This window comes from Salvelinus namaycush, unplaced genomic scaffold, assembly GCF_016432855.1.
Source record: "Salvelinus namaycush isolate Seneca unplaced genomic scaffold, SaNama_1.0 Scaffold899, whole genome shotgun sequence".
Lineage (NCBI taxonomy): Eukaryota > Metazoa > Chordata > Actinopteri > Salmoniformes > Salmonidae > Salvelinus > Salvelinus namaycush.
The window spans coordinates 14,578-39,520 of NW_024061640.1; the positions used below are offsets into that span (position 1 = coordinate 14,578).

The 24,943-nt window shown below is 48.9% G+C and overlaps 1 protein-coding gene across 1 annotated transcript in view; it reads left to right on the plus strand.

The window, feature by feature from the left end:
* The first annotated feature begins 479 nt into the window (after nucleotides 1–479).
* The window catches only part of LOC120043311 (disks large-associated protein 3-like), a 49,756-nt gene continuing 25,292 nt past the window's right edge, over nucleotides 480–24,943 (plus strand). Inside the window, exons 1-6 of the mRNA XM_038987928.1 lie at nucleotides 480–507; nucleotides 744–1,933; nucleotides 11,765–12,006; nucleotides 12,214–12,325; nucleotides 14,471–14,681; nucleotides 16,436–16,599. Coding sequence (XP_038843856.1) covers nucleotides 480–507; nucleotides 744–1,933; nucleotides 11,765–12,006; nucleotides 12,214–12,325; nucleotides 14,471–14,681; nucleotides 16,436–16,599 — 1,947 coding nt within the window. The remainder of the gene's footprint in view (nucleotides 508–743; nucleotides 1,934–11,764; nucleotides 12,007–12,213; nucleotides 12,326–14,470; nucleotides 14,682–16,435; nucleotides 16,600–24,943) is intronic.

The following is a 24,943-nucleotide window of genomic DNA, read 5'->3' on the forward strand; positions in this document are numbered from 1 at the left end:
GGGAGACAGAGAGAGGAGCAGGGAGACAGAAAGAGGAGCAGGGAGACAGAAAGAGGAGCAGGGAGACAGAGAGAGGAGCAGGGAGACAGAGAGAGGAGCAGGGAGACAGAGAGAGGATCAGGCAGACAGGTAGTCGGGACAGAGGTAGACAGGTACAGACAGAGCGACAGACAGAAGTAGAGAGAGAGAGCACAGAGCAGGTAGGCAGAGATAGAGAGAGATAGAGCAGGTAGGCAGAGATAGAGAAAGGTAGAGAGAGATAGAGAGCGGTAGAGAGAGAGGCTGAGGCAGACAGACTGAAATAAATAGGTCAACAGAGGAGAGGAGTGGATAGAGGGAGGGAGAGACGTGTGGAGAATGAGGGATGCTTTGGCATTTACACAGCGATGGAGAGAGAGAGAGAGAGAGAAATAGGAAACGAGAGAGAGGTGTGTGTGCGGGAAAGTGTATATAAATGTTATTCGGGAAAAGTGTTCAACATGTTATGGACATCTGTTTCCCCTGGATGTTTATTTGTTATTCTTTCTTTATATATTCTCAATAAATCTGGATTTATATTCTAACATTCTCTCTCTCTCTCTCTCTCTCTCTCTCTCTCTCTCTCTGTCTCTCTCTCTCTCTCTGTCTCTCTCTCTCTCTCTCTCTCTCTCTCTCTCTCTCTCTCTCTCTCTCTCTCTCTCTCTCTCTCTCTCTCTCTCTTTCTCTCCCTCTCCATCCTCTCTGTCTTTCTATCTGCTCTCTAGGTGAGTCCGTTGCAGCCCTGTCACGCCCACAGCGTCCCCTCTCGGCCCGGACGGCCCACCACGGCGCCCTGGCCTCCTCCATGAAGGGGTACCAGGTCAGCCGCAGCCTGTCCTCTGTTGGAGAAGGGGGACACACACCGTGCGACTGCGACCCCGCCCCCAGCTCCGTCCGAGACTACGAACACTACGACGGAGCGGGACACCCCTACTACCCTCCCGGGGGTCCCCCAGAGCATCGTTTCCTCTCCTCCCACTCTGGAGGGGGGACGTTCCCCCGCTCCCACCCCAGCCATCACCCCGCGCCCCATCAGTACGACTCATGCGAGGAGTGTCTGTCCACGGTGGGGGGTCACGTGGCTAAGATGCACAGCCTGGATCAGTTTGAGAAGCAGCTTCCTCCAGACGGATTCCACACCCTGCAGTACCAGAGGAGCGCCAGCGGGGCGGAGCAGCGCGGCGAGAGCCCCTCCCGTATCCGCCACCTGGTTCACTCAGTCCAGAGACTCTTCGCCAAGTCCCACTCCCTCGAGGCGCCGTCGAAGAGGGAATATAACGGTACAAGAGGAGGAGGGGATTACCGGGAAAGAGGAGGAGGAGGACAAAGGAGCGGAGGAGAAGAGGGCGGTGGGCATCATTATTCGGGCCACCAGTCCCGCTCGGTGAAGCGCAGCAAGTCTCGCGAGCGCTCCAAGAGCGGGGATGGGCGCCACGAGTCGTCTGGCCGGCGCCACCGGAACCGAACTGCCGGGTGGTGGAGCTCCGACGACAACCTAGACAGTGACAGCAGCTTTCTGGTAACCGCGGGCAACACCGGGCCAGGTGGTCGAGGTGGCGGGCGAGACGGGTACCCCACGGGCCACGAGAGTCTGGACGCTGCTATCCAGGAGCTGACCATGAAGAAACTGCCCAAGCAGGGGAGTGTACCACCAGGGCCCGGGCCGGGGGAGTGCATGGCCTGTACCACTCTGGCCCTGGCAGGGGGGGAGGGTGGCGGAGGGGGAGTGGTAGGGTACCATGGAGGGCCAGGGCAACACTCTCTGAAGAGGAGCACGTGGTCGGCCATGACGGTCAGCCAGGCTAGAGAGGTGTACCCATCGTCTGTCCGGGGAGGAGGAGGAGGAGGAGGCTATGACAAGGCCTTGGTACCTCTGGAGAACAAACTGAAGGAGAGGACCTTTCACTACCTACAGGTGGGTGGGGAAGGAGGAAGGAGGAAGGAGGAAGGAGTGTGTTTTCCCCCATAGCTCTTCCTACAAACACACACACACACACACACACACACACACACACACACACACACACACACACACACACACACACACACACACACACACACACACACACACACACACACACACACACACACACACACACACACAATGAGACAGTCAGCCTCCCTCTGTCAGAGAGTATTAATATGGTAGAGGGAGCATGTCAGGTTGTGTCAGGAAGTATTACAGTCTGACTGTCAGCAGCTCCTCTCTCACACACACACAGAGACGGACTGACACACACACACACACACACACACACACACACACACACACACACACACACACACACACACACACACACACACACACACACACACAGAGACGGACTGACAGTCTTCATCATTACTGGAGTTATGAACTACATCAGATGACTGACACACAGGTTAACTGTCACACTCCTTCAGTCACCCTGTGGCTCTCTCTCTTTCTCTCTCTGTTTCTCTATCATCCTCTCCTCTATCTCTCTGTTTCTCTTTCTTATGCTATATTCAGCCTCTCTCTCTCTCTGTCTCTCTCTGTCTCTCTGTCTCTCTCTCTCTCTCTCTCTCTCTCTCTCTCTCTCTCTCTCTCTCTCTCTCTCTCTCTCTCTGTCTCTCTCTCTGTCTCTCTCTCTTTTAATAATGTCCATGAGAAGGCGTTTACATTTGTGCAGATTTTGAGTTAACAGCGTGACAAGGCGATCCGACCTCTTACTCATTTGAGAATAATCGCCGTGTCCCATCCATTAAAAATGTTATGGTTAGTTTGTACAATACGTGCTTGGAAGTTAGATTAGGAACTTAGATGAGGGGAATTATCACCCTTAAAGTGGCTCTCTACTACAATATCAAAGTTAGTTAAAAGTGGTTTTCAGTCGACGTCAGATGTCGTGTAGATCCAGCTTTTTGCCTCAATCTCAAATAGACACTGTCTCAAATGGCTGGGTGAGAGACACTGTCTCAAATGGCTGGGTGAGAGACACTGCCTCAAATGGCTGGGTGAGAGACACTGTCTCAAATGACTGGGTGAGAGACACTGTCTCAAATGGCTGGGTGAGAGACACTGTCTCAAATGACTGGGTGAGAGACACTGTCTCAAATGGCTGGGTGAGAGACACTGTCTCAAATGGCTGGGTGAGAGACACTGTCTCAAATGGCTGGGTGAGAGACACTGTCTCAAATGACTGGGTGAGAGACACTGTCTCAAATGGCTGGGTGAGAGACACTGTCTCAAATGGCTGGGTGAGAGACACTGTCTCAAATGGCTGGGTGAGAGAGACTGTCTCAAATGGCTGGGTGAGAGACACTGTCTCAAATGGCTGGGTGAGAGACACTGTCTCAAATGGCTGGGTGAGAGAGACACTGTCTCAAATGGCTGGGTGAGAGACACTGTCTCAAATGGCTGGGTGAGAGACACTGTCTCAAATGGCTGGGTGAGAGAGACACTGTCTCAAATGGCTGGGTGAGAGACACTGTCTCAAATGGCTGGGTGAGAGAGACACTGTCTCAAACGGCTGGGTGAGAGACACTGTCTCAAATGGCTGGGTGAGAGACACTGTCTCAAATGGCTGGGTGAGAGAGACACTGTCTCAAATGGCTGGGTGAGAGAGACACTGTCTCAAATGGCTGGGTGAGAGAGACACTGTCTCAAATGGCTGGGTGAGAGACACTGTCTCAAACGGCTGGGTGAGAGACACTGTCTCAAATGGCTGGGTGAGAGAGACACTGTCTCAAATGGCTGGGTGAGAGAGACACTGTCTCAAATGGCTGGGTGAGAGACACTGTCTCAAATGGCTGGGTGAGAGAGACACTGTCTCAAATGGCTGGGTGAGAGAGACACTGTCTCAAATGATCAATTCTATTTGAATTTATTATGGATCCTCGTTAATTGCTGGGATCCAAAATGAAGGCAGTTATAGATTTATTTTTAAAACATTAAAATACATTCTCAACAGATTTTACAACATATTAAGTGTGTGCCCTCAGGCCCCTACTTCACCACTACCACATATCTACAGTACTAAATCCATGTGTGTGTATAGTGTGCATGTTATCGTGTGTGTGTGTGTGTGCATGTGTCTGTGCCTATGATTGTGTTGCTTCACAGTCCCCGCTGTTCCAGAAGGTGTATTTTTATCTGTTTTCTAAAATCTGATTCTACTGCTGCATCAGTTACCTGATGTGGAATAGAGTTCCATGTAGTCATGGCTCTATGTAGTACTGTGTGCCTCCCATAGTCTGTTCTGGACTTGGGGACTGTGAAGAGACCTCTGGTGGCATGTCTTGTGGGGTATGGATGGGTGTCTGAGCTGTGTGCCGGTAGTTCAAACAGACAGCTTAGTGCATTCAACATGTCAATACCTCTCATGAATACAAGCAGTGATGAAATCAATGAAATGAAATACCCTCCTTCCCTTAGTTCCCTCTCGCTCTCCATTCCCTTCCCTTAGTTCCCTCTCTCTCCTCCCTCCCTTCCCTTAGTTCCCTCTCGCTCTCCATTCCCTTCCCTTAGTTCCCTCTCTCTCCTCCCTTCCATTAGTTCCCTCTCTCTCCTCCCTTCCCTTAGTTCCCTCTCTCTCCTCCCTTCCCTTAGTTCCCTCTCTCTCCTCCCTCTCTTCCCTTAGTTCCCTCTCTCCTCCCTCTCTTCCCTTAGTTCCCTCCCTCTCCTCTCTTCCCTTAGTTCCCTCTCGCTCTCCATTCCCTTCACTTAGTTCCCTCTCTCTCTCCTCCCTCTCTTCCCTTAGTTCCCTCTCTCTCCTCCATTCCCTTAGTTCCCTCTCTCTCCTCCATTCACTTAGTTCCCTCTCTCTCCTCCATTCCCTTAGTTCCCTCTCTCTCCTCCATTGCCTTAGTTCCCTCTCTCTCCTTCGTTCCCTTAGTTCCCTCTCTCTCCTCCATTCCCTTAGTTCCCTCTCTCTCCTCCATTCCCTCAGTTCCCTCTCTCTCCTCCATTTCCTTAGTTCCCTCTATCTCTCCTTCCTTCCCTTAGTTCCCTCTCACTCTCCATCCCCTTCCCTTAGTTCCCTATCTCTCCTTCCTCCCTTCCCTTAGTTCCCTCCTTCTCCTCCCTCCCTTAGTTCCCTATCTCTCCTCCCTCTCTTCCCTTAGTTCCCTGTCTCTCCTCCCTTCCCTTAGTTCCATCCCTCCCTTCCCTTAGTTCCCTCTCTCTCCTTCCTCCCTTCCCTTAGTTCCCTCTCTTTCCTCCATTCTCTTCCCTTAGTTCCCTTTCTCTCCTCCCTCCCTTCCCTTAGTTCCCTCTCTCTCCTCCATTCCCTTCCCTTAGTTCCCTCTCTCTTCCCTCCCTTCCCTTAGTTCCCTCTCTCTCCTCCATTCCCTTCCCTTAGTTCCCTCTCTCTTCCCTCCCTTCCCTTCGTTCCCTCTCTCTCCTCCATTCCCTTAGTTCCCTCTCTCCTCCATTCCCTTAGTTCCCTCTCTCTCCTTCATTCCCTTAGTTCCCTCTCTCTCCTCCATTCCCTTAGTTCCCTCTCTCTCCTCCATTCCCTTAATTCCCTCTCTCCTCCATTCCCTTAATTCCCTCCCTCTCCTCCCTCTCCTCCCTTAGTTCCTTCTCTCTCCCCCATCCCTTCCCTTAGTTCCCTCTCTCTCCTCCCTCCCTTCCCTTAGTTTCCTCTCTCTCCTCCATTCCCTTCCCTTAGTTCCCTCTCTCCTACCTCCCTTCCCTTAGTTCCCTCTCTCTCCTCCATTCCCTTCCTTTAGTTCCCTTTCTCTCCTCCCTCCCTCCCCTTTGTCCTTTGTTCCCTCTCTCTCTGCCATTCCCTTCCCTTAGTTCCCTCTCTCCTACCTCCCTTCCCTTAGTTCCCTCTCTCTCCTACCTCCCTTCCCTTAGTTCCCTCTCTCTCCTCCCTCCCTTCCCTTAGTTCCCTCTCTCCTACCTCCCTTCCCTTAGTTCCCTCTCTCCTACCTCCCTTCCCTTAGTTCCCTCTCTCCTACCTCCTTTCCCTTAGTTCCCTCTCTCCTACCTCCCTTCCCTTAATTCCCTCTCTCCTCCCTCCCTTCCCTTAGTTCCCTCTCTCCTACCTCCCTTCCCTTAGTTCCCTCTCTCTCCTACCTCCCTTCCCTTAGTTCCCTCTCTCTCCTACCTCCCTTCCCTTAGTTCCCTCTCTCTCATCCCTCCCTTCCCTTAGTTCCCTCTCTCTCCCCCCTCCCTTCCCTTAGTTCCCTCTCTCTCATCCCTCCCTTCCCTTAGTTCCCTCTCTCTCCCCCCTCCCTTCCCTTAGTTCCCTCTCTCTCATCCCTCCCTTCCCTTAGTTCCCTCTCTCTCCCCCCTCCCTTCCCTTAGTTCCCTCTCTCTCCTCCCTCCCTTCCCTTAGTTCCCTCTCTCTCATCCCTCCCTTCCCTTAGTTCCCTCTCTCTCCCCCCTCCCTTCCCTTAGTTCCCTCTCTCTCCTCCCTCCCTTCCCTTAGTTCCCTCTCTCTCCCCCCTCCCTTCCCTTAGTTCCCTCTGTCTCCTCCCTCCCGTCCCTTAGTTCCCTCTCTCTCCTCCCTCCCTTCCCTTAGTTCTCTCTCCTCACATCATCAGTTGCAGTAGCTAGTGGCACCGTATTTTCTAAGGGACACGTTTTGTCTGCACCGTGGGGCTGGGATGTGCTGTAGTCAGCATAGTGTTGGTTCCAGAGCTGAGGGGCCAGTGGAGGTCCTTGGAGCCCTATAAAAGAGCTCCTCGGCGCCTCAGTCCCCTTTAATATCACACTATACATGCTGTTACCAAGCCATTTCAACAACTAACCCTGCCTGGCACTTTCTTTAGGGGTCACATGTCTGTCTTTGTGACAGATTACTTTTTTAAATGAATCTACAATTTTGCTACCTTGCAGTTCATCTGGGTCTATGAAATAAACTCGTAGAGAGTTCAAACCAAGGATTTGGCGTATTTTGTGTAAATATTGTGAGAGAAAGATTAAGTGAATTTTTTTGATGGTGCTGTCAGGGACAGAAGAAAGACCAAGAAAAATTAGAGATTAGTGCTTTTATGACCCCATATGACCCTTCTCCCTGTGCCCACCTCACTATAAGCCCTGTGCCCACCTCTCTATAAGCCCTGTGCCCACCTCTCTATAAGCCCTGTGCCCACCGCTCTATAAGCCCTGTACCCACCTCTCTATAAGCCCTGTGCCCACCTCTCTATAAGCCCTGTGCCCACCTCTCTATAAGCCCTGTGCCCACCTCTCTATAAGCCCTGTGCCCACCTCTCTATAAGCCCTGTGCCCACCGCTCTATAAGCCCTGTGCCCACCTCTCTATAAGCCCTGTGCCCATCTCTCTATAAGCCCTGTGCCCACCTCTCTATAAACCATGTGCCCACCTCTCTATAAGCCCTGTGCCCACCTCTCTATAAGCCCTGTGCCCACCTCTCTATAAGCCCTGTGCCCACCTCTCTATAAGCCCTGTGCCCACCTCTCTATAAGCCCTGTGCCCACCTCTCTATAAGCCCTGTGCCCACCTCTCTATAAGCCCTGTGCCCACCTCTCTATAAGCCCTGTGCCCACCTCTCTATAAGCCCTGTGCCCACCTCTCTATAAGCCCTGTGCCCACCTCTCTATAAGCCCTGTGCCCACCTCTCTATAAGCCCTGTGCCCACCTCTCTATAAGCCCTGTGCTCACCTCTCTATAAGCCCTGTGCCCACCTCTCTATAAGCCCTGTGCTCACCTCTCTATAAGCCCTGTGCCCACCTCTCTATAAGCCCTGTGCCCACCTCTCTATAAGCCCTGTGCCCACCTCTCTATAAGCCCTGTGCCCACCTCTCTATAAGCCCTGTGCCCACCTCTCTATAAACCCTGTGCCCACATCTCTATAAGCCCTGTACCCACCTCTCTATAAGCCCTGTGCCCACCTCACTATAAGCCCTGTGCCCACCTCTCTATAAACCATGTGCCCACCTCTCTATAAGCCCTGTGCCCACCTCTCTATAAGCCCTGTGCCCACATCTCTATAAGCCCTGTACCCACCTCTCTATAAGCCCTGTGCCCACCTCTCTATAAACCATGTGCCCACCTCTCTATAAGCCCTGTGCCCACCTCTCTATAAGCCCTGTGCCCACATCTCTATAAGCCCTGTGCCCACCTCTCTATAAGCCCTGTGCCCACCTCTCTATAAACCATGTGCCCACCTCTCTATAAGCCCTGTGCCCACCTCTCTATAAGCCCTGTGCCCACCTCTCTATAAACCATGTGCCCACCTCTCTATAAGCCCTGTACCCACCTCTCTATAAGCCCTGTGCCCACCTCTCTATAAGCCCTGTGCCCACCTCTCTATAAGCCCTGTACCCACCGCTCTATAAGCCCTGTACCCACCTCTCTATAAGCCCTGTGCCCACCTCTCTATAAACCATGTGCCCACCTCTCTATAAGCCCTGTGCCCACCTCTCTATAAACCATGTGCCCACCTCTCTATAAGCCCTGTGCCCACCTCTCTATAAGCCCTGTGCCCACCTCTCTATAAGCCCTGTGCCCACCTCTCTATAAGCCCTGTACCCACCGCTCTATAAGCCCTGTACCCACCTCTCTATAAGCCCTGTGCCCATCTCTCTATAAACCATGTGCCCACCTCTCTATAAGCCCTGTGCCCACCTCACTATAAGCCCTGTGCCCACCTCTCTATAAGCCCTGTGCCCACCTCTCTATAAGCCCTGTGCCCACCTCTCTATAAGCCCTGTGCCCACCTCTCTATAAGCCCTGTGCCCACCTCTCTATAAGCCCTGTGCCCACCTCTCTATAAACCATGTGCCCACCTCTCTATAAGCCCTGTGCCCATCTCTCTATAAGCCCTGTGCCCATCTCTCTATAAGCCCTGTGCCCACCTCTCTATAAGCCCTGTGCCCACCTCTCTATAAGCCCTGTGCCCACCTCTCTATAAGCCCTGTGCCCACCTCTCTATAAGCCCTGTGCCCACCTCTCTATAAGCCCTGTGCCCACCTCTCTATAAGCCCTGTGCCCACCTCTCTATAAGCCCTGTGCCCACCTCTCTATAAGCCCTGTACCCACCTCTCTATAAACCATGTGCCCACCTCTCTATAAGCCCTGTGCCCACCTCTCTATAAGCCCTGTGCCCACCTCTCTATAAACCATGTGCCCACCTCTCTATAAGCCCTGTGCCCACCTCTCTATAAGCCCTGTGCCCACCTCTCTATAAGCCCTGTGCCCACCTCTCTATAAGCCCTGTGCCCACCTCTCTATAAGCCCTGTGCCCACATCTCTATAAGCCCTCTCTCTCTCTCTGTAAGTCTCTCTCTCTCTCCGTAAGTCTCTCTCTCTCTCGTAAGTCTCTCTCTCTCTCCGCAAGTCTCTCTCTCTCTGTAAGTTTCTCTCTCTATGTAAGTATCTCTCTCTCTGTAAGTCTCTCTCTCTGTAAGTCTCTCTCTCTCTCCGTAATTCTCTCTCTCCGTAAGTCTCTCTCTCTCTGTAAGTTTCTCTCTCTATGTAAGTCTCTCTCTCTCTGTAAGTTTCTCTCTCTCTGTAAGTCTCTCTCTCTCTGTAAGTTTCGCTCTCTATGTAAGTCTCTCTCTCTCTGTAAGTTTCTCTCTCTCTGTAAGTTTCTCTCTCTATGTAAGTCTCTCTCTCTCTGTACGTTTCTCTCTCTCTGTAAGTCTCTCTCTCTCTGTAAGTCTCTCTCTCTGTAAGTTGCTGTCTCTCTGTAAGTCTCTCTCTCCGTAAGTCTCTCTCTCTCTCCGTAAGTCTCTCTCTCTCTCCGTAAGTCTCTCTCTCTGTAAGTTTCTCTCTCTCTGTAAGTTTCTCTCTCTCCGTAAGTCTCTCTCTGTCTCCGTAAGTCTCTCTCTCTCTCTGTAAGTCTCTCTCTCTGTAAGTCTCTCTCTCTGTAAGTTTCTCTCTCTCTGTAAGTTTCTCTCTCTCCGTAAGTCTCTCTCTCTCTGTAAGTCTCTCTCTCTCTCTGTAAGTCTCTCTCTCTCCGTAAGTCTCTCTCTCTCTCCGTAAGTCTCTCTCTCTCTCCGTAAGTCTCTCTCTCTCTCTGTAAGTCTCTCTCTCTCTCTGTAAGTCTCTCTCTCTCTGTAAGTCTCTCTCTCTCTGTAAGTCTCTCTCTCTCCGTAAGTCTCTCTCTCTCTGTAAGTCTCTCTCTCTCTGTAAGTTGCTGTCTCTATAAGGCTCAATTTGTCCTTTTCTGTCTTTTTCTCACAATTATCATAACGTGTGTGCTGTGCAGTGTGCCATCTTCCTGTACCTGTCTGTGTGTAAATGCCTGTGTGAGTGTGCGTGCGTACACATATTTGCACAAGCCAGACTGACTAACTACAGTGCCTTGCTAAAGTATTCACCCCCTTGGCGTTTTTCCAATTTTGATGCATTACAACCGGTAATTTAAATAGATTTGGGGGGGGATTTCATGTAATGGATATACACAAGAGTCAAAATTGGTGAAGTGAAATGAAAAAAAATAACCTGTTTCAAAGAATAAAAAATCTATTTAAAAAACGGAAAGTGGTGCGTGCATATGTATTCACCCCCTTTGCTATGAAGCCCCTAAATAAGATCTGGTGCAGCCAATTACCTTCAGAAGTCACATAATTAGTTAAATAAAGTCCAACTGTGTGCAATCTAAGTGTCACATGATCTCAGTATATATACACCTGTTCTGAAAGGCCTCAGAGTCTGCAACACCACTAAGCAAGGGGCACCACCAAGGAGCACCATGACAACCAAGGAGCACTCCAAACAGGTCAGGGACGAAGTTAAGAAGTACACATCAGGGTTGGGTTATAAAAAAATATCAGAATCTTTGAACATCCCACGGAGCACCATTAAATACTTTATTAAAAAATGGAAAGAATATGGCACCACAACAAACCTTCCAAGCGAGGGCCGTCCATCAAAACTCACGGACCAGGCAAGGAGGACATTTAATCAGAGAGGCAACAAAGAGACAAAAGATAACCCTGAAGGAGCTGCAAAGCTTCACAGCAAAGATTGGAGTATCTGTCCATAGGACCACTTTAAGCCGTACACTCCACAGAGCTGGGCTTTACGGAAGAGTGGCCAGAAATAAATAAGCAAACACGTTTGGTGTTTGCCAAAAGGCATGTGGGAGATTCCCCAAACATATGGAAAAAGGTACTCTGGTCAGATGATACTAGAATTTAGCTTTTTGGCCATCGAGGAAAACGCTAAGTCTGGCGCAAACCCAACACCTTTCATCACCCCGAGAACACCATCCCTACAGTGAAGCATGGTGGTGGCAGCATCATGCTGTGGGGATGTTTTTCCTCGGTAGGGACTGTTTGAGTAGTGAAATGAACATTGAGTGTTTAGTACCTGATTCCCCCTTGGTGTTATTGGCATAGATATTTTAAATCAATCAAAGGTGATGAGTCATATACCCTTCCTTCCTCCTTTCCCTTCGTTCCCTGTCTAAATGTCAGCAGAAAAATATCTGGTGCCTTTCCCCAAATTCCTTCCTTTCCAGAAACCCTTATTCTAATTCTGCACATGTTTCAACTGGGTTTTCTGGAAAAACCGAGAATTATGGAAAAGCTCCTACATTTTTTTTCTAGCAATAGTATGATTATCTGATGTCTTGATGTTCAAGTTTTTAAACAAAATAATACTTTTAAGCTATTTAATCAAAGTGCATGAGATGAATTTGTCACTAACCATAATCTTCACTCTCTTTCCCCCTGTTTATAAATGTGTGTGTGTGTGTGTGAGTGTGTGTGTTTGTTTGTTTGTGTGTGTGTGTGTATGTGTATGTGTGCGTGTGTCTTTCTACTTTTGTGTGTTCATACATTTGTATCTGTCTGTGTCCAGGTCCCATCAGACGGGGGGGAGTGGGGTGGACTCGGGGGCTACCCAGGCGGGGGTGGTCCTGACGGAGGGGGGGAGATCCCCTGCAGGCGCATGCGGAGCGGCAGCTACGTCAAGGCCATGGGAGACGATGATAGTCAGGACTCTGACGCCAGTCCTAAATCCTCTCCTAAAACCACCATCATCGCCCAGAGAGAGGCCTTCAGACGCTCTGTCAGCATGGACCACAGGTCATCTGCCACCAAGTAACGGGGAGGGGGGGGAGTCATTCTATCATCTATTAAACCTGTTACGTCATTGGTGATGATGAAGATGAGGAGGAAGAGGAGTATGATGAGTGTTGTTCTCATTTTACTCTGTGTGTGTGTGTGTGTGTGTGTGTGTGTGTGTGTGTGTGTGTGTGTGTGTGTGTGTGTGTGTGTGTGTGTGTGTGTGTGTGTGTGTGTGTGTAGATACGCGTGTAAGCAGTGTGTAGATGCTACGCTACCCTACGCTAACAACCTAAGCACGCCGAAGAGTCACGCACGCTCTCGGAGCTACACGCGGTCTCTGACCAGCTCACAGGTAAGACCACACACCTTCAGAACACTGATATGTCTGTATGTTTTATTCATCTCCTCATTGTTCCGTCCCTACCTGGGCTCGAACCAGGGACCCTCTGCACACATTGACAACAGCCACCCTCGAAGCATCGTTACCCGTCGCTCCACAAAATCCGTGGCATTTAAGATGAGGGAAGACAATTTATGTATTTATTAGAGTGGCCTTATTTCTATTACAGCATGCTGGATGACTGTAATTCATATTCCATTCACCCAGTTCAATGTAACAGTGATAGGTTCAGGTTATTACATGATACTCTAATGTTCCCTGTACCTATCATGAGGTTGTTACAACCTAGCCTATGATGAAAGTTTACAATGTAGGTGCACACAGGTGGAGAGACAAATTGGAGTAATCAGTGTGACAGACCGTGACACGTTCAATACCACCTTGCACACTCTTGCCTGCATCTAGCTGATCTAGGGGTGTAGTCACCAGACAACTAAAACAAGAGTTTCTATTGGATGAATTCAGGTAGGACCCTCCCTCCCCGTTGCGTTTGCTTCCGTGAAACGTTTTTTTCAACGTAATCGGCGGGAAATGAATACACCCCTGATCACCCTGCACACACAGTTCACTTTCATAGCAGCCACGTAGAGGATCATCACTTTGCTCGTCGGAAAATTACTTCTCGCATCTACACACGCTCTCCTCTCGCCTTTTCCCTCGTGGACTTCAGTGTACAACACAACAGCTGTCTGTGACCAGGCGATAAAACCTTTCCGAGCCAAACCTTCATATCATAACCGCTACACACAGCCTACATCGTTGTCACCCTATTAACATTATAGTCAACAAACTACAACTAACTAGTTAGTAAAACCCACAATCCAATCCATGTGTACAATCACGCCGTACAGTGTACAGCAAGCAGTTTAGCAGTTACACAGGCAGGCCCTTTATAAAAACCTGAAAGCTTCCATTTGAAAAAGCTAAAGTGTTGGATAGCCTTAGCCAGCTAGCTACCGTACATAGCATTCCTCTCTGTTCTGTAGCTAACTAGACGTTGGAGTTCATCAGAAACTTCCTTCACCACGGAGCGTAGTTTAGTCAGCTAGTTGTTGTTGTTGTTGCTAAATTAGCTAAAATTAGCTCAGTAGTGAAAAAAAGAAATTGAAAAAATATTACAACTAAATATATTTAGCTTGCTCTCTTGTTGTAATTAGCTAAATTACTAGTGAAAAAGAAACTAAGAAGAAGAAAAAATATTACAACTGTCACGCCCTGGCCTTTGTTATCTTTGTTTTCTGTAATAGTTTGGTTAGGTCAGGGTGTGACAGGGGGGATGTTTGTGTGTTTTTGTCTCATCTTGGGTGGTTGTATGGTATAGGGGGTTTAGGTAGAGTAGATGGGTTTGTGTTTGAGTGTAGGTGTCTAGGTATGTCTATGGTTGCCTGAATGGTTCTCAATCAGAGACAGCTGTCATTCATTGTCTCTGATTGGGAGCCATATTTAAGGCAGCCATAGGCATTGGGCTGTTGTGGGTAATTGTCTATGTCTATGTGTAGTGTTTAGTGTCAGCACTATTTTGTTTAATATAGCTTCACGGTCGTCTGTTTGTTGTTTTGTTTTGTCTTCATTGAATTAAAGAAGATGTCTTTCTTTCACGCTGCGCCTTGGTCCGCTTCTTATGACGATCGTGACAACAACTAAATATAATTAGCTTGCTCTCTCTCTCTGCTGCTTCTCCTTCCTTTTTGAATAAATCAATTTGTTAAAAACTGTTCAACTATTGTCTTTCTCTCTCTGAGTCAACTACTCACCATATTTCATCCACTGCAGTGCTAGCTAGCTGTAGCTTATATTCAGTACAAGATTCATTCTCTAATCCCTTGATTGGGTGGACAACATGTCAGTTCATGCTGCAAGAGCTCCGATAGGTTAGAGAATGACCTCCCGAAGTTGTCATAATTACTGTGTAAGTCTATGGAAGGGGGTGAGAACCATGAGCCTTCTAAGTTTTGTATTGAAGTCAATGTACCCAGAGGAGGACGGAAGCTAGCTGTCTAACTAGGTGCTACCCTAGAGGTATTTGTTATGAAAGGAGCCTCCAATGACATGCGTGTGGGTGTGGATATGTACTCTCTCTCTCTCTATCTCCTGTAGCTGGGTGACTCTCTGAATCGTCAGTTTGAGGCGGTGTGTGAGACCATGTTTGGGGAGATAGAGAGTCAGGCGGTGGAAGCCTTGGATCTGCCTGGCTGCTTCCGGACCCGTTCCCATAGTTACGTCCGCGCCATCCAGGCCGGCTGTTCCCAAGACGACGACTGCCTGTCCGTCTTCTCCATGTCAGGACCCAGCATCAAGGGAGGGGCCGGTGAGTGTGTGTGTGGTACTGGGTATATACCGGGCATCAAACCCATCTGTTATCTGTGTGACTCAAGACTGTGTTAGCCCTTTGAGCCATATACGCACACACACACACACACACACACACACACACACACACACACACACACACACACACACACACACACACACACACACACACACACACACACACACACACACACACACACACACACACACACACACACACACACACACCTCTTGTTGTCTCTGGGCATTCCTCTCTGTATCCACTCTTTCTCTCTCCCTCTTTTTCTCTCCCTCTCTCTCTCTCTCTCTCTCTCTCTCTCTCTCTCTCTCTCTCTCTCTTTCTCCCTCTATTCCTTTCTATCTCCCTCTCTCTGTCTCTCTGTTTCTCTCTCCCTCTCTCCATCTCCCTCCCCGGTGTAATCTCTCTCTCTGTCTCTCTGTTTCTCACTCTCCCTCTCTCCATCTCCCTCCCCGGTGTAATCTCTCTCTCTGTCTCTCTGTTTCTCTCTCTCCCCCTCTCCATCTCCCTCCCCGGGGTTCTCTGTCTCTCTGTTTCTCTCTCTCCCTCTCTCCATCTCCCTCCCCGGGGTAATCTGTCTCTCTGTTTCTCTCTGTCCATCTCCCTCCCCGGTGTAATCTCTCTCTCTGTCTCTCTGTTTCTCTCTCTCCCTCTCTCCATCTCCCTCCCCGGGGTAATCTCTCTCTCTGTCTCTCTGTTTCTCTCTCTCCCTCTCTCCATCTCCCTCCCCAGTGTAATCTCTCTCTATGTCTCTCTGTTTCTCTCTCCCTCTCTCCATCTCCCTCCCCAGTGTAATCTCTCTCTCTGTCTCTGTTTCTCTCTCTCCCTCTCTCCATCTCCCTCCCCGGGGTAATCTCTCTCTCTGTCTCCATAACAATGACTGGAATGTTTTTATTACCTCGTAACTCACTGACTCCAGCTGATCTTTATCTCTCCCTTAATCTCTCCCTCGCAAACCCCCCCCCCCTCTCTCTCTCTCTGTTCTTCTTCTATGTTCTTCCTACTCTCTATTTCATTCTTTTTAACCCTCCGTAGAGTTCTCTTTTCCTCTCTCTCTCTCTGTTCTTACCCGTTTTCCTCTCGTTTTCCTTCTCTGTCATTCATTCTTCTTTTTTACTGTCGTCTAAAGTAAACGGTATGCTTGCGCGTGTGTGTGTGTGTGTGTGTGTGTGTGTGTGTGTGTGTGTGTGTGTGTGTGTGTGTGTGTGTGTGTGTGTGTGTGTGTGTGTGTGTGTGTGTGTGTGTGTGTGTGTGTGTGTGTGTGTGTGTGTGTGTGTGTGTGTGTCTTCAGCGTGCTATCGTCAGTACTTTACAGAGCTCTTATTTCCTGGCTTAGACCTGCAAAATCCTCCAGAGATTTATCAAAGCTGCTCTAAAGTGTCATATACAAAACACAGACACAGACAGACAGAGGACCACGTGTGTTTCCACAGTGGAGGACTGTGTTTGCTTATAGTACCTCACAGGAAATGGCTTCGAGTTAGCTCAGAGCAAGAGGAAAGATAGCTCTGTCTGTCTGTCTCTCTCTTGATTTTGGTGTCATTGTACAATAAAGGCTTGTTTAGATTCAGAAATTAACTATTTAACCTGTTCTTCCCCCCCATTCTTCCCCTAATCCTCTCTCTCTCTCTCTCTCTCTCTCTCTCTCTCTCTCTCTCTCTCTCTCTCTCTCTCTCTCGTCTCCCTCTACCTCCCCCCTTCTCCTCCTCTCCCTCCTCTCTCTCTCTCTCCAGTCATCCCATACCGTAAGGTTGGCCCTCCCCCTCTCCCTCCCCGTATGTCCAAGCCTACGATCTCTGTGAGGGCTCAGAGCAGCACAGAGTCTACCCAGGATGCCTACTTCCAGAACACAGGCCAGCCTGCCCTGGGACGGCCCAGACAACACCAGAGCAGCTCTGTGGACCTGGGAATCACTGACGGTAGTTCATCATGTTGGATGATTGAATGGGGGTGTTCTGTGTTGGGAGCGAATGGGTAAACTGGGGGGGGGGGGGGGGGGGGTCTGTGTTGGGAGCGACCAATTGGTGGGTTTCCCTTTGGGTCCTGCATTTCATTTTACAGGAATGTCCCAAGGAACCATGTTGACATAGCACTGTTCCGAAAGGAACCATGTTGACATAGCACTGTTCCAAAAGGAACCATGTTGACATAGCACTGTTCCAAAAGGAACCATGTTGACATAGCACTGTTCCAAAAGGAACCATGTTGACATAGCACTGTTCCGAAAGGAACCATGTTGACATAGCACTGTTCCGAAAGGAACCATGTTGACATAGCACTGTTCCGAAAGGAACCATGTTGACATAGCACTGTTCCAAGGAACCATGTTGACATAGCACTGTTCCGAAAGGAACCATGTTGACATAGCACTGTTCCAAGGAACCATGTTGACATAGCACTGTTCCAAGGAACCATGTTGACATAGCACTGTTCCAAGGAACCATGTTGACATAGCACTGTTCCAAGGAACCATGTTGACATAGCACTGTTCCGAAAGGAACCATGTTGACATAGCACTGTTCCAAGGAACCATGTTGACATAGCACTGTTCCGAAAGGAACCATGTTGACATAGCACTGTTCCAAAATGAACCATGTTGACATAGTACTGTTCCAAGGAACCATGTTGACATAGCACTGTTCCAAGGAACCATGTTGACATAGCACTGTTCCAAAAGGAACCATGTTGACATAGCACTGTTCCAAAAGGAACCATATTGACATAGTACTGTTCCAAGGAACCATGTTGACATAGCAGTGTTCCAAGGAACCATGTTGACATAGCACTGTTCCAAAAGGAACCATGTTGACATAGCACTGTTCCGAAAGGAACCATGTTGACATAGCACTGTTCCAAAAGGAACCATGTTGACATAGCACTGTTCCAAAAGGAACCATGTTGACATAGCACTGTTCCAAAATGAACCATGTTGACATAGTACTGTTCCAAGGAACCATGTTGACATAGCACTGTTCCAAGGAACCATGTTGACATAGCACTGTTCCAAAAGGAACCATGTTGACATAGCACTGTTCCAAAAGGAACCATGTTGACATAGCACTGTTCCAAGGAACCATGTTGACATAGCACTGTTCCAAGGAAACATGTTGACATAGCATTGTTCCAAGGAACCATGTTGACATAGCACTGTTCCAAGAAACCATGTTGACATAGCACTGTTCCAAAAGGAACCATGTTGACATAGCACTGTTCCAAGTAACCATGTTGACATAGCACTGTTCCGAAAGGAACCATGTTGACATAGCACTGTTCTAAGAAATCATGTTGACATAGCACTGTTCCAAAAGGAACCATGTTGACATAGCACTGTTCCGAAAGGAACCATGTTGACATAGTACTGTTCCAAAAGGAACCATGTTGACATAGCACTGTTCCAAGGAACCATGTTGACATAGCACTGTTCCAAAAGGAACCATGTTGACATAGCACTGTTCCAAAAGGAACCATGTTGACATAGAAGTGTTCTAAGGAACCATGTTGACATAGCACTGTTCCAAGAAACCATGTTGACATAGCACTGTTCCAAAAGGAACCATGTTGACATAGCACTGGTCCAAGGAACCATGTTGACATAGCACTGTTCCAAACGGAACCATGTTGACATAGCACTGTTCCAAGGAACCATGTTGACATAGCACTGTTCCAAGGCCCCAAGTTGACATAGTACTGTTTCCCGAAAGAAACCATGTTGACATAGCACTGTTCCAAGGAACCATGTTGACATAGCACTGTTCCAAGGAACCTTGTTGACATAGCACTGTTCCAAGGAACCATGTTGACATAGCACTGTTCCAAGGAACCATGTTGACATAGCACTGTTCCAAAAGGAACCATGTTGACATAGCACTGTTCCAAGAAACCTTACATTTACATTTACATTTAAGTCATTTAGCAGACGCTCTTATCCAGAGCGACTTACAAGTTGGTGCATTCACCTTATGATGTCCAGTGGAACAACCACTTTACAATAGTGCATCTAACTCTAAGGGGGGGGGGGGGTTAGAAGGATTACTTTATCCTATCCTAGGTATTCCTTAAAGAGGTGGGGTTTCAGGTGTCTCCGGAAGGTGGTGATTGATTCCGCTGACCTGGCGTCGTGGGGGAGTTTGTTCCACCATTGGGGTGCCAGAGCAGCGAACAGTTTTGACTGGGCTGAGCGGGAGCTGTACTTCCTCAGAGGTAGGGAGGCGAGCAGGCCAGAGGTGGATGAACGCAGTGCCCTTGTTTGGGTGTAGGGCCTGATCAGAGCCTGAAGGTACGGAGGTGCCGTTCCCCTCACAGCTCCGTAGGCAAGCACCATGGTCTTGTAGCGGATGCGAGCTTCAACTGGAAGCCAGTGGAGAGAGCGGAGGAGCGGGGTGACGTGAGAGAACTTGGGAAGGTTGAACACCAGACGGGCTGCGGCGTTCTGGATGAGTTGTAGGGGTTTAATCGCACAGGCAGGGAGCCCAGCCAACAGCGAGTTGCCGTAATCCAGACGGGAGATGACAAGTGCCTGGATTAGGACCTGCGCCGCTTCCTGTGTGAGGCAGGGTCGTACTCTGCGAATGTTGTAGAGCATGAACCTACAGGAACGGGTCACCGCCTTGATGTTGGTTGAGAACGACAGGGTGTTGTCCAGGATCACGCCAAGGTTCTTAGCGCTCTGGGAGGAGGACACAATGGAGTTGTCAAGCGTGATGGCAAGATCATGGAACGGGCAGTCCTTCCCCGGGAGGAAGAGCAGCTCCGTCTTGCCGAGGTTCAGCTTGAGGTGGTGATCCGTCATCCACACTGATATGTCTGCCAGACATGCAGAGATGTGATTCGCCACCTGGTTATCAGAAGGGGGAAAGGAGAAGATTAATTGTGTGTCGTCTGTATAGCAATGATAGGAGAGACCATGTGAGGATATGACAGAGCCAAGTGACTTGGTGTATAGCGAGAATAGGAGAGGGCCTAGAACAGAGCCCTGGGGGACACCAGTGGTGAGAGCACGTGGTGCGGAGACAGATTCTCGCCACGCCACCTGGTAGGAGCGACCTGTCAGGTAGGACGCAATCCAAGCGTGGGCCGCGCCGGAGATGCCCAACTCGGAGAGGGTGGAGAGGAGGATCTGATGGTTCACAGTATCAAAGGCAGCCGATAGGTCTAGAAGGATGAGAGCAGAGGAGAGAGAGTTAGCTTTAGCAGTGCGGAGCGCCTCCGTGACACAGAGAAGAGCAGTCTCAGTTGAATGACTAGTCTTGAAACCTGACTGATTTGGATCAAGAAGGTCATTCTGAGAGAGATAGCAGGAGAGCTGGCCAAGGACGGCACGTTCAAGAGTTTTGGAGAGAAAAGAAAGAAGGGATACTGGTCTGTAGTTGTTGACATCAGAGGGATCGAGTGTAGGTTTTTTCAGAAGGGGTGCAACTCTCGCTCTCTTGAAGGCGGAAGGGACGTAGCCAGCGGTCAAGGATGAGTTGATGAGCGAGGTGAGGTAGGGGAGAAGGTCTCCGGAAATGGTCTGGAGAGGAGAGGAGGGGATAGGGTCAAGCGGGCAGGTTGTTGGGCGGCCGGCCGTCACAAGACGCGAGATTTCATCTGGAGAGAGAGGGGAGAAAGAGGTCAAAGCACAGGGTAGGGCAGTGTGAGCAGAACCAGCGGTGTCGTTTGACTTAGCAAACGAGGATCGGATGTCGTCGACCTTCTTTTCAAAATGGTTGACGAAGTCATCTGCAGAGAGGGAGGAGGGGGGGAGAGGGGGAGGAGGATTCAGGAGGGAGGAGAAGGTGGCAAAGAGCTTCCTAGGGTTAGAGGCAGATGCTTGGAATTTAGAGTGGTAGAAAGTGGCTTTAGCAGCAGAGACAGAAGAGGAGAATGTAGAGAGGAGGGAGTGAAAGGATGCCAGGTCCGCAGGGAGGCGAGTTTTCCTCCATTTCCGCTCGGCTGCCCGGAGCCCTGTTCTGTGAGCTCGCAATGAGTCGTCGAGCCACGGAGCAGGAGGGGAGGACCGAGCCGGCCTGGAGGATAGGGGACATAGAGAGTCAAAGGATGCAGAAAGGGAGGAGAGGAGGGTTGAGGAAGCAGAATCAGGAGATAGGTTGGAGAAGGTTTGAGCAGAGGGAAGAGATGATAGGATGGAAGAGGAGAGAGTAGCGGGGGAGAGAGAGCGAAGGTTGGGACGGCGCGATACCATCCGAGTAGGGGCAGTGTGGGAAGTGTTAGATGAAAGCGAGAGGGAAAAGGATACAAGGTAGTGGTCAGAGACTTGGAGGGGAGTTGCAATGAGATTAGTGGAAGAACAGCATCTAGTAAAGATGAGGTCAAGCGTATTGCCTGCCTTGTGAGTAGGGGGGGAAGGTGAGAGGGTGAGGTCAAAAGAGGAGAGGAGTGGAAAGAAGGAGGCAGAGAGGAATGAGTCAAAGGTAGACGTGGGGAGGTTAAAGTCACCCAGAACTGTGAGAGGTGAGCCATCCTCAGGAAAGGAGCTTATCAAGGCGTCAAGCTCATTGATGAACTCTCCAAGGGAACCTGGGGGGCGATAAATGATAAGGATGTTAAGCTTGAAAGGGCTGGTAACTGTGACAGCATGGAATTCAAAGGAGGCGATAGACAGATGGGTCAGGGGAGAAAGAGAGAATGTCCACTTGGGGGAGATGAGGATCCCAGTGCCACCACCCCGCTGACCAGAAGCTCTCGGGGTGTGCGAGAACACGTGGGCAGACGAGGAGAGAGCGGTAGGAGTAGCAGTGTTATCTGTGGTAATCCATGTTTCCGTCAGTGCCAAGAAGTCGAGGGACTGGAGGGAAGCATAGGCTGAGATGAACTCTGCCTTGTTGGCCGCAGATCGGCAGTTCCAGAGGCTGCCGGAGACCTGGAACTCCACGTGGGTCGTGCGCGCTGGGACCACCAGGCAGCGGCCACGCGGTGTGAAGCGTTTGTGTGGTCTGTGCAGAGAGGAGAGAAGAGGGATAGACAGACACATAGTTGACAGGCTACAGAAGAGGCTACGCTAATGCAAAGGAGATTGGAATGACAAGTGGACTACACGTCTCGAATGTTCAGAAAGTTAAACTTACGTTGCAAGAAATCTTATTGACTAAAATGATACAGTGCTGCTGAAGTAGGCTAGCTAGCAGTGGCTGCGTTGTTGACTTAGTTTGAAAGTGTAGCTGGCTAGGTAGCCTCGGTAACTGGCTAGGTAACCTAGACAATTACTCAAAACTACACAATTATCTTGACAGCAAAGACAACTATGTAGCTAGCTAACACTACCCAAGTCGTTCCGTTGTAATGTAATGTAAATGTAATAGTCTCTACAGTGCTGCTATTCGGTAGACGGTAGACGTTGGCTAGCTGGCTAGCTGCTGGCTAGCTAGCAGTGTTTCCTACGTTAAGAGGGACGACAAATAGCTGGCTAGCTAACCTCGGTAAATTACGAAGACAGCAAAGACAACTATGTAGCTAGCTAACACTACACTAATCAAGTCGCTCCGTTGAATTTAATAGTTTCTACAGTGCTGCTATTCGGTAGACGGTGGACGTTGGCTAGCTGGCTAGCTGCTGGCCAGATAGCAGTGTTGACTACGTTAGGACGACGAATTACGATAATTACGATAATTACGATAAACTACACAATTATCTTTGATACAAAGACGGCTATGTAGCTAGCTAAAAATAATTGCTAAGATCAGACAAATCAAACCGTTGTACTATAATGAAATGTAATGAAAAGTAATACTACCAGCGGCGCGAAGTGTGAAATGCGACCACCTTGTTGACATAGCACTGTTCCAAGGAACCATGTTGACATAGCACTGTTCCAAGGATCCATGTTGACATAGCACTGTTCCAAGGAACCATGTTGACATAGCACTGTTCCAAGGACCCATGTTGACATAGCACTGTTCCAAGGACCCATGTTGACATAGCACTGTTCCAAGGACCCATGTTGACATAGCACTGTTCCAAAAGGAACCATGTTGACATAGCACTGTTCCAAAAGGAACCATGTTGACATAGCACTGTTCCAAAAGGAACCATGTTGACATAGCACTGTTCCAAGGAGCCATGTTGCCATAGCACTGTTCCAAAAGGAACCATGTTGATATAGCACTGTTCCAAGGAACCATGTTGACATAGCACTGTTCCAAAAGGAACCATGTTGACATAGCACTGTTCCAAGGTACCATGTTGACATAGCACTGTTGCAAGAAACCATGTGGACATAGCACTGTTCCAAGAAACCATGTTGACATAGCACTGTTCCAAGGAACCATGTTGACATAGCACTGTTCCAAGGAACCATGTTGACATAGCACTGTTCCAAGGCACCATGTTGACATAGCACTGTTCCAAGGAACCATGTTGACATAGCACTGTTCCAAGGAACCATGTTGACATAGCACTGTTCCAAAAGGAACCATGTTGACATAGCACTGTTCCAATGAACCATGTTGACATAGCACTGTTCCAAGGAACCATGTTGACATAGCACTGTTCCAAAAGGAACCATATTGACATAGCACTGTTCCAAGGACCCATGTTGACATAGCACTGTTCCAAAAGGAACCATGTTGACATAGCACTGTTCCAAAAGGAACCATGTTGACATAGCACTGTTCCAAAAGGAACCATGTTGACATAGCACTGTTCCAAGGAACCATTTTGACATAGCACTGTTCCAAGGAACCATGTTGACATAGCACTGTTCCAAAAGGAACCATGTTGACATAGCACTGTTCCAAAAGGAACCATGTTGACATAGCACTGTTCCAAAAGGAACCATGTTGACATAGCACTGTTCCAAGGAACCATGTTGACATAGCACTGTTCCAAAAGGAACCATGTTGATATAGCACTGTTCCAAGGAACCATGTTGACATAGCACTGTTCCAAAAGGAACCATGTTGACATAGCACTGTTCCAAAGTACCATGTTGACATAGCACTGTTGCAAGAAACCATGTTGACATAGCACTGTTCCAAGAAACCATGTTGACATAGCACTGTTCCAAGGAACCATGTTGACATAGCACTGTTCCAAGGAACCATGTTGACATAGCACTGTTCCAAGGCACCATGTTGACATAGCACTGTTCCAAGGAACCATGTTGATATAGCACTGTTCCAAGGAACCATGTTGACATAGCACTGTTCCAAGGAACCATGTTGACATAGCACTGTTCCAAGGTACCATGTTGACATAGCACTGTTCCAAGGAACCATGTTGACATAGCACTGTTCCAAAAGGAACCATATTGACATAGCACTGTTCCAAGGACCCATGTTGACATAGCACTGTTCCAAGGACCCATGTTGACATAGCACTGTTCCAAGGACCCATGTTGACATAGCACTGTTCCAAAAGGAACCATGTTGACATTGCACTGTTCCAAGGAACCATGTTGACATAGCACTGTTCCAAGGACCCATGTTGACATAGCACTGTTCCAAAAGGAACCATGTTGACATAGCACTGTTCCAAGGAACCATGTTGACATAGCACTGTTCCAAGGAACCATGTTGACATAGCACTGTTCCAAGGAACCATGTTGACATAGCACTGTTCCAAAAGGAACCATGTTGACATAGCACTGTTCCAAGGAACCATGTTGACATAGCACTGTTCCAAAAGGAACCATGTTGACATAGCACTGTTCCAAGGAACCATGTTGACATAGCACTGTTCCAAGGAACCATGTTGACATAGCACTGTTCCAAGGACCCATGTTGACATAGCACTGTTCCAAAAGGAACCATGTTGACATAGCACTGTTCCAAAAGGAACCATGTTGACATAGCACTGTTCCAAGGACCCATGTTGACATAGCACTGTTCCAAGGACCCATGTTGACATAGCACTGTTCCAAGGAACCATGTTGACATAGCACTGTTCCAAGGACCCATGTTGACATAGCACTGTTCCAAAAGGAACCATGTTGACATAGCACTGTTCCAAAAGGAACCATGTTGACATAGCACTGTTCCAAGGACCCATGTTGACATAGCACTGTTCCAAGGAACCATGTTGACATAGCACTGTTCCAAAAGGAACCATGTTGACATAGCACTGTTCCGAAAGGAACCATGTTGACATAGCACTGTTCCAAAAGGACGCATGTAGAATAGAGAACCATTCATATAAACCCTCTGCTTTATCATCAGCCCCAAACACAACTAAAAGGTGTAATCACAATTATACATCAGAAACTCTAAATCACCATCTTGAGTTAAAGGTGACGACCAAGATGGTAG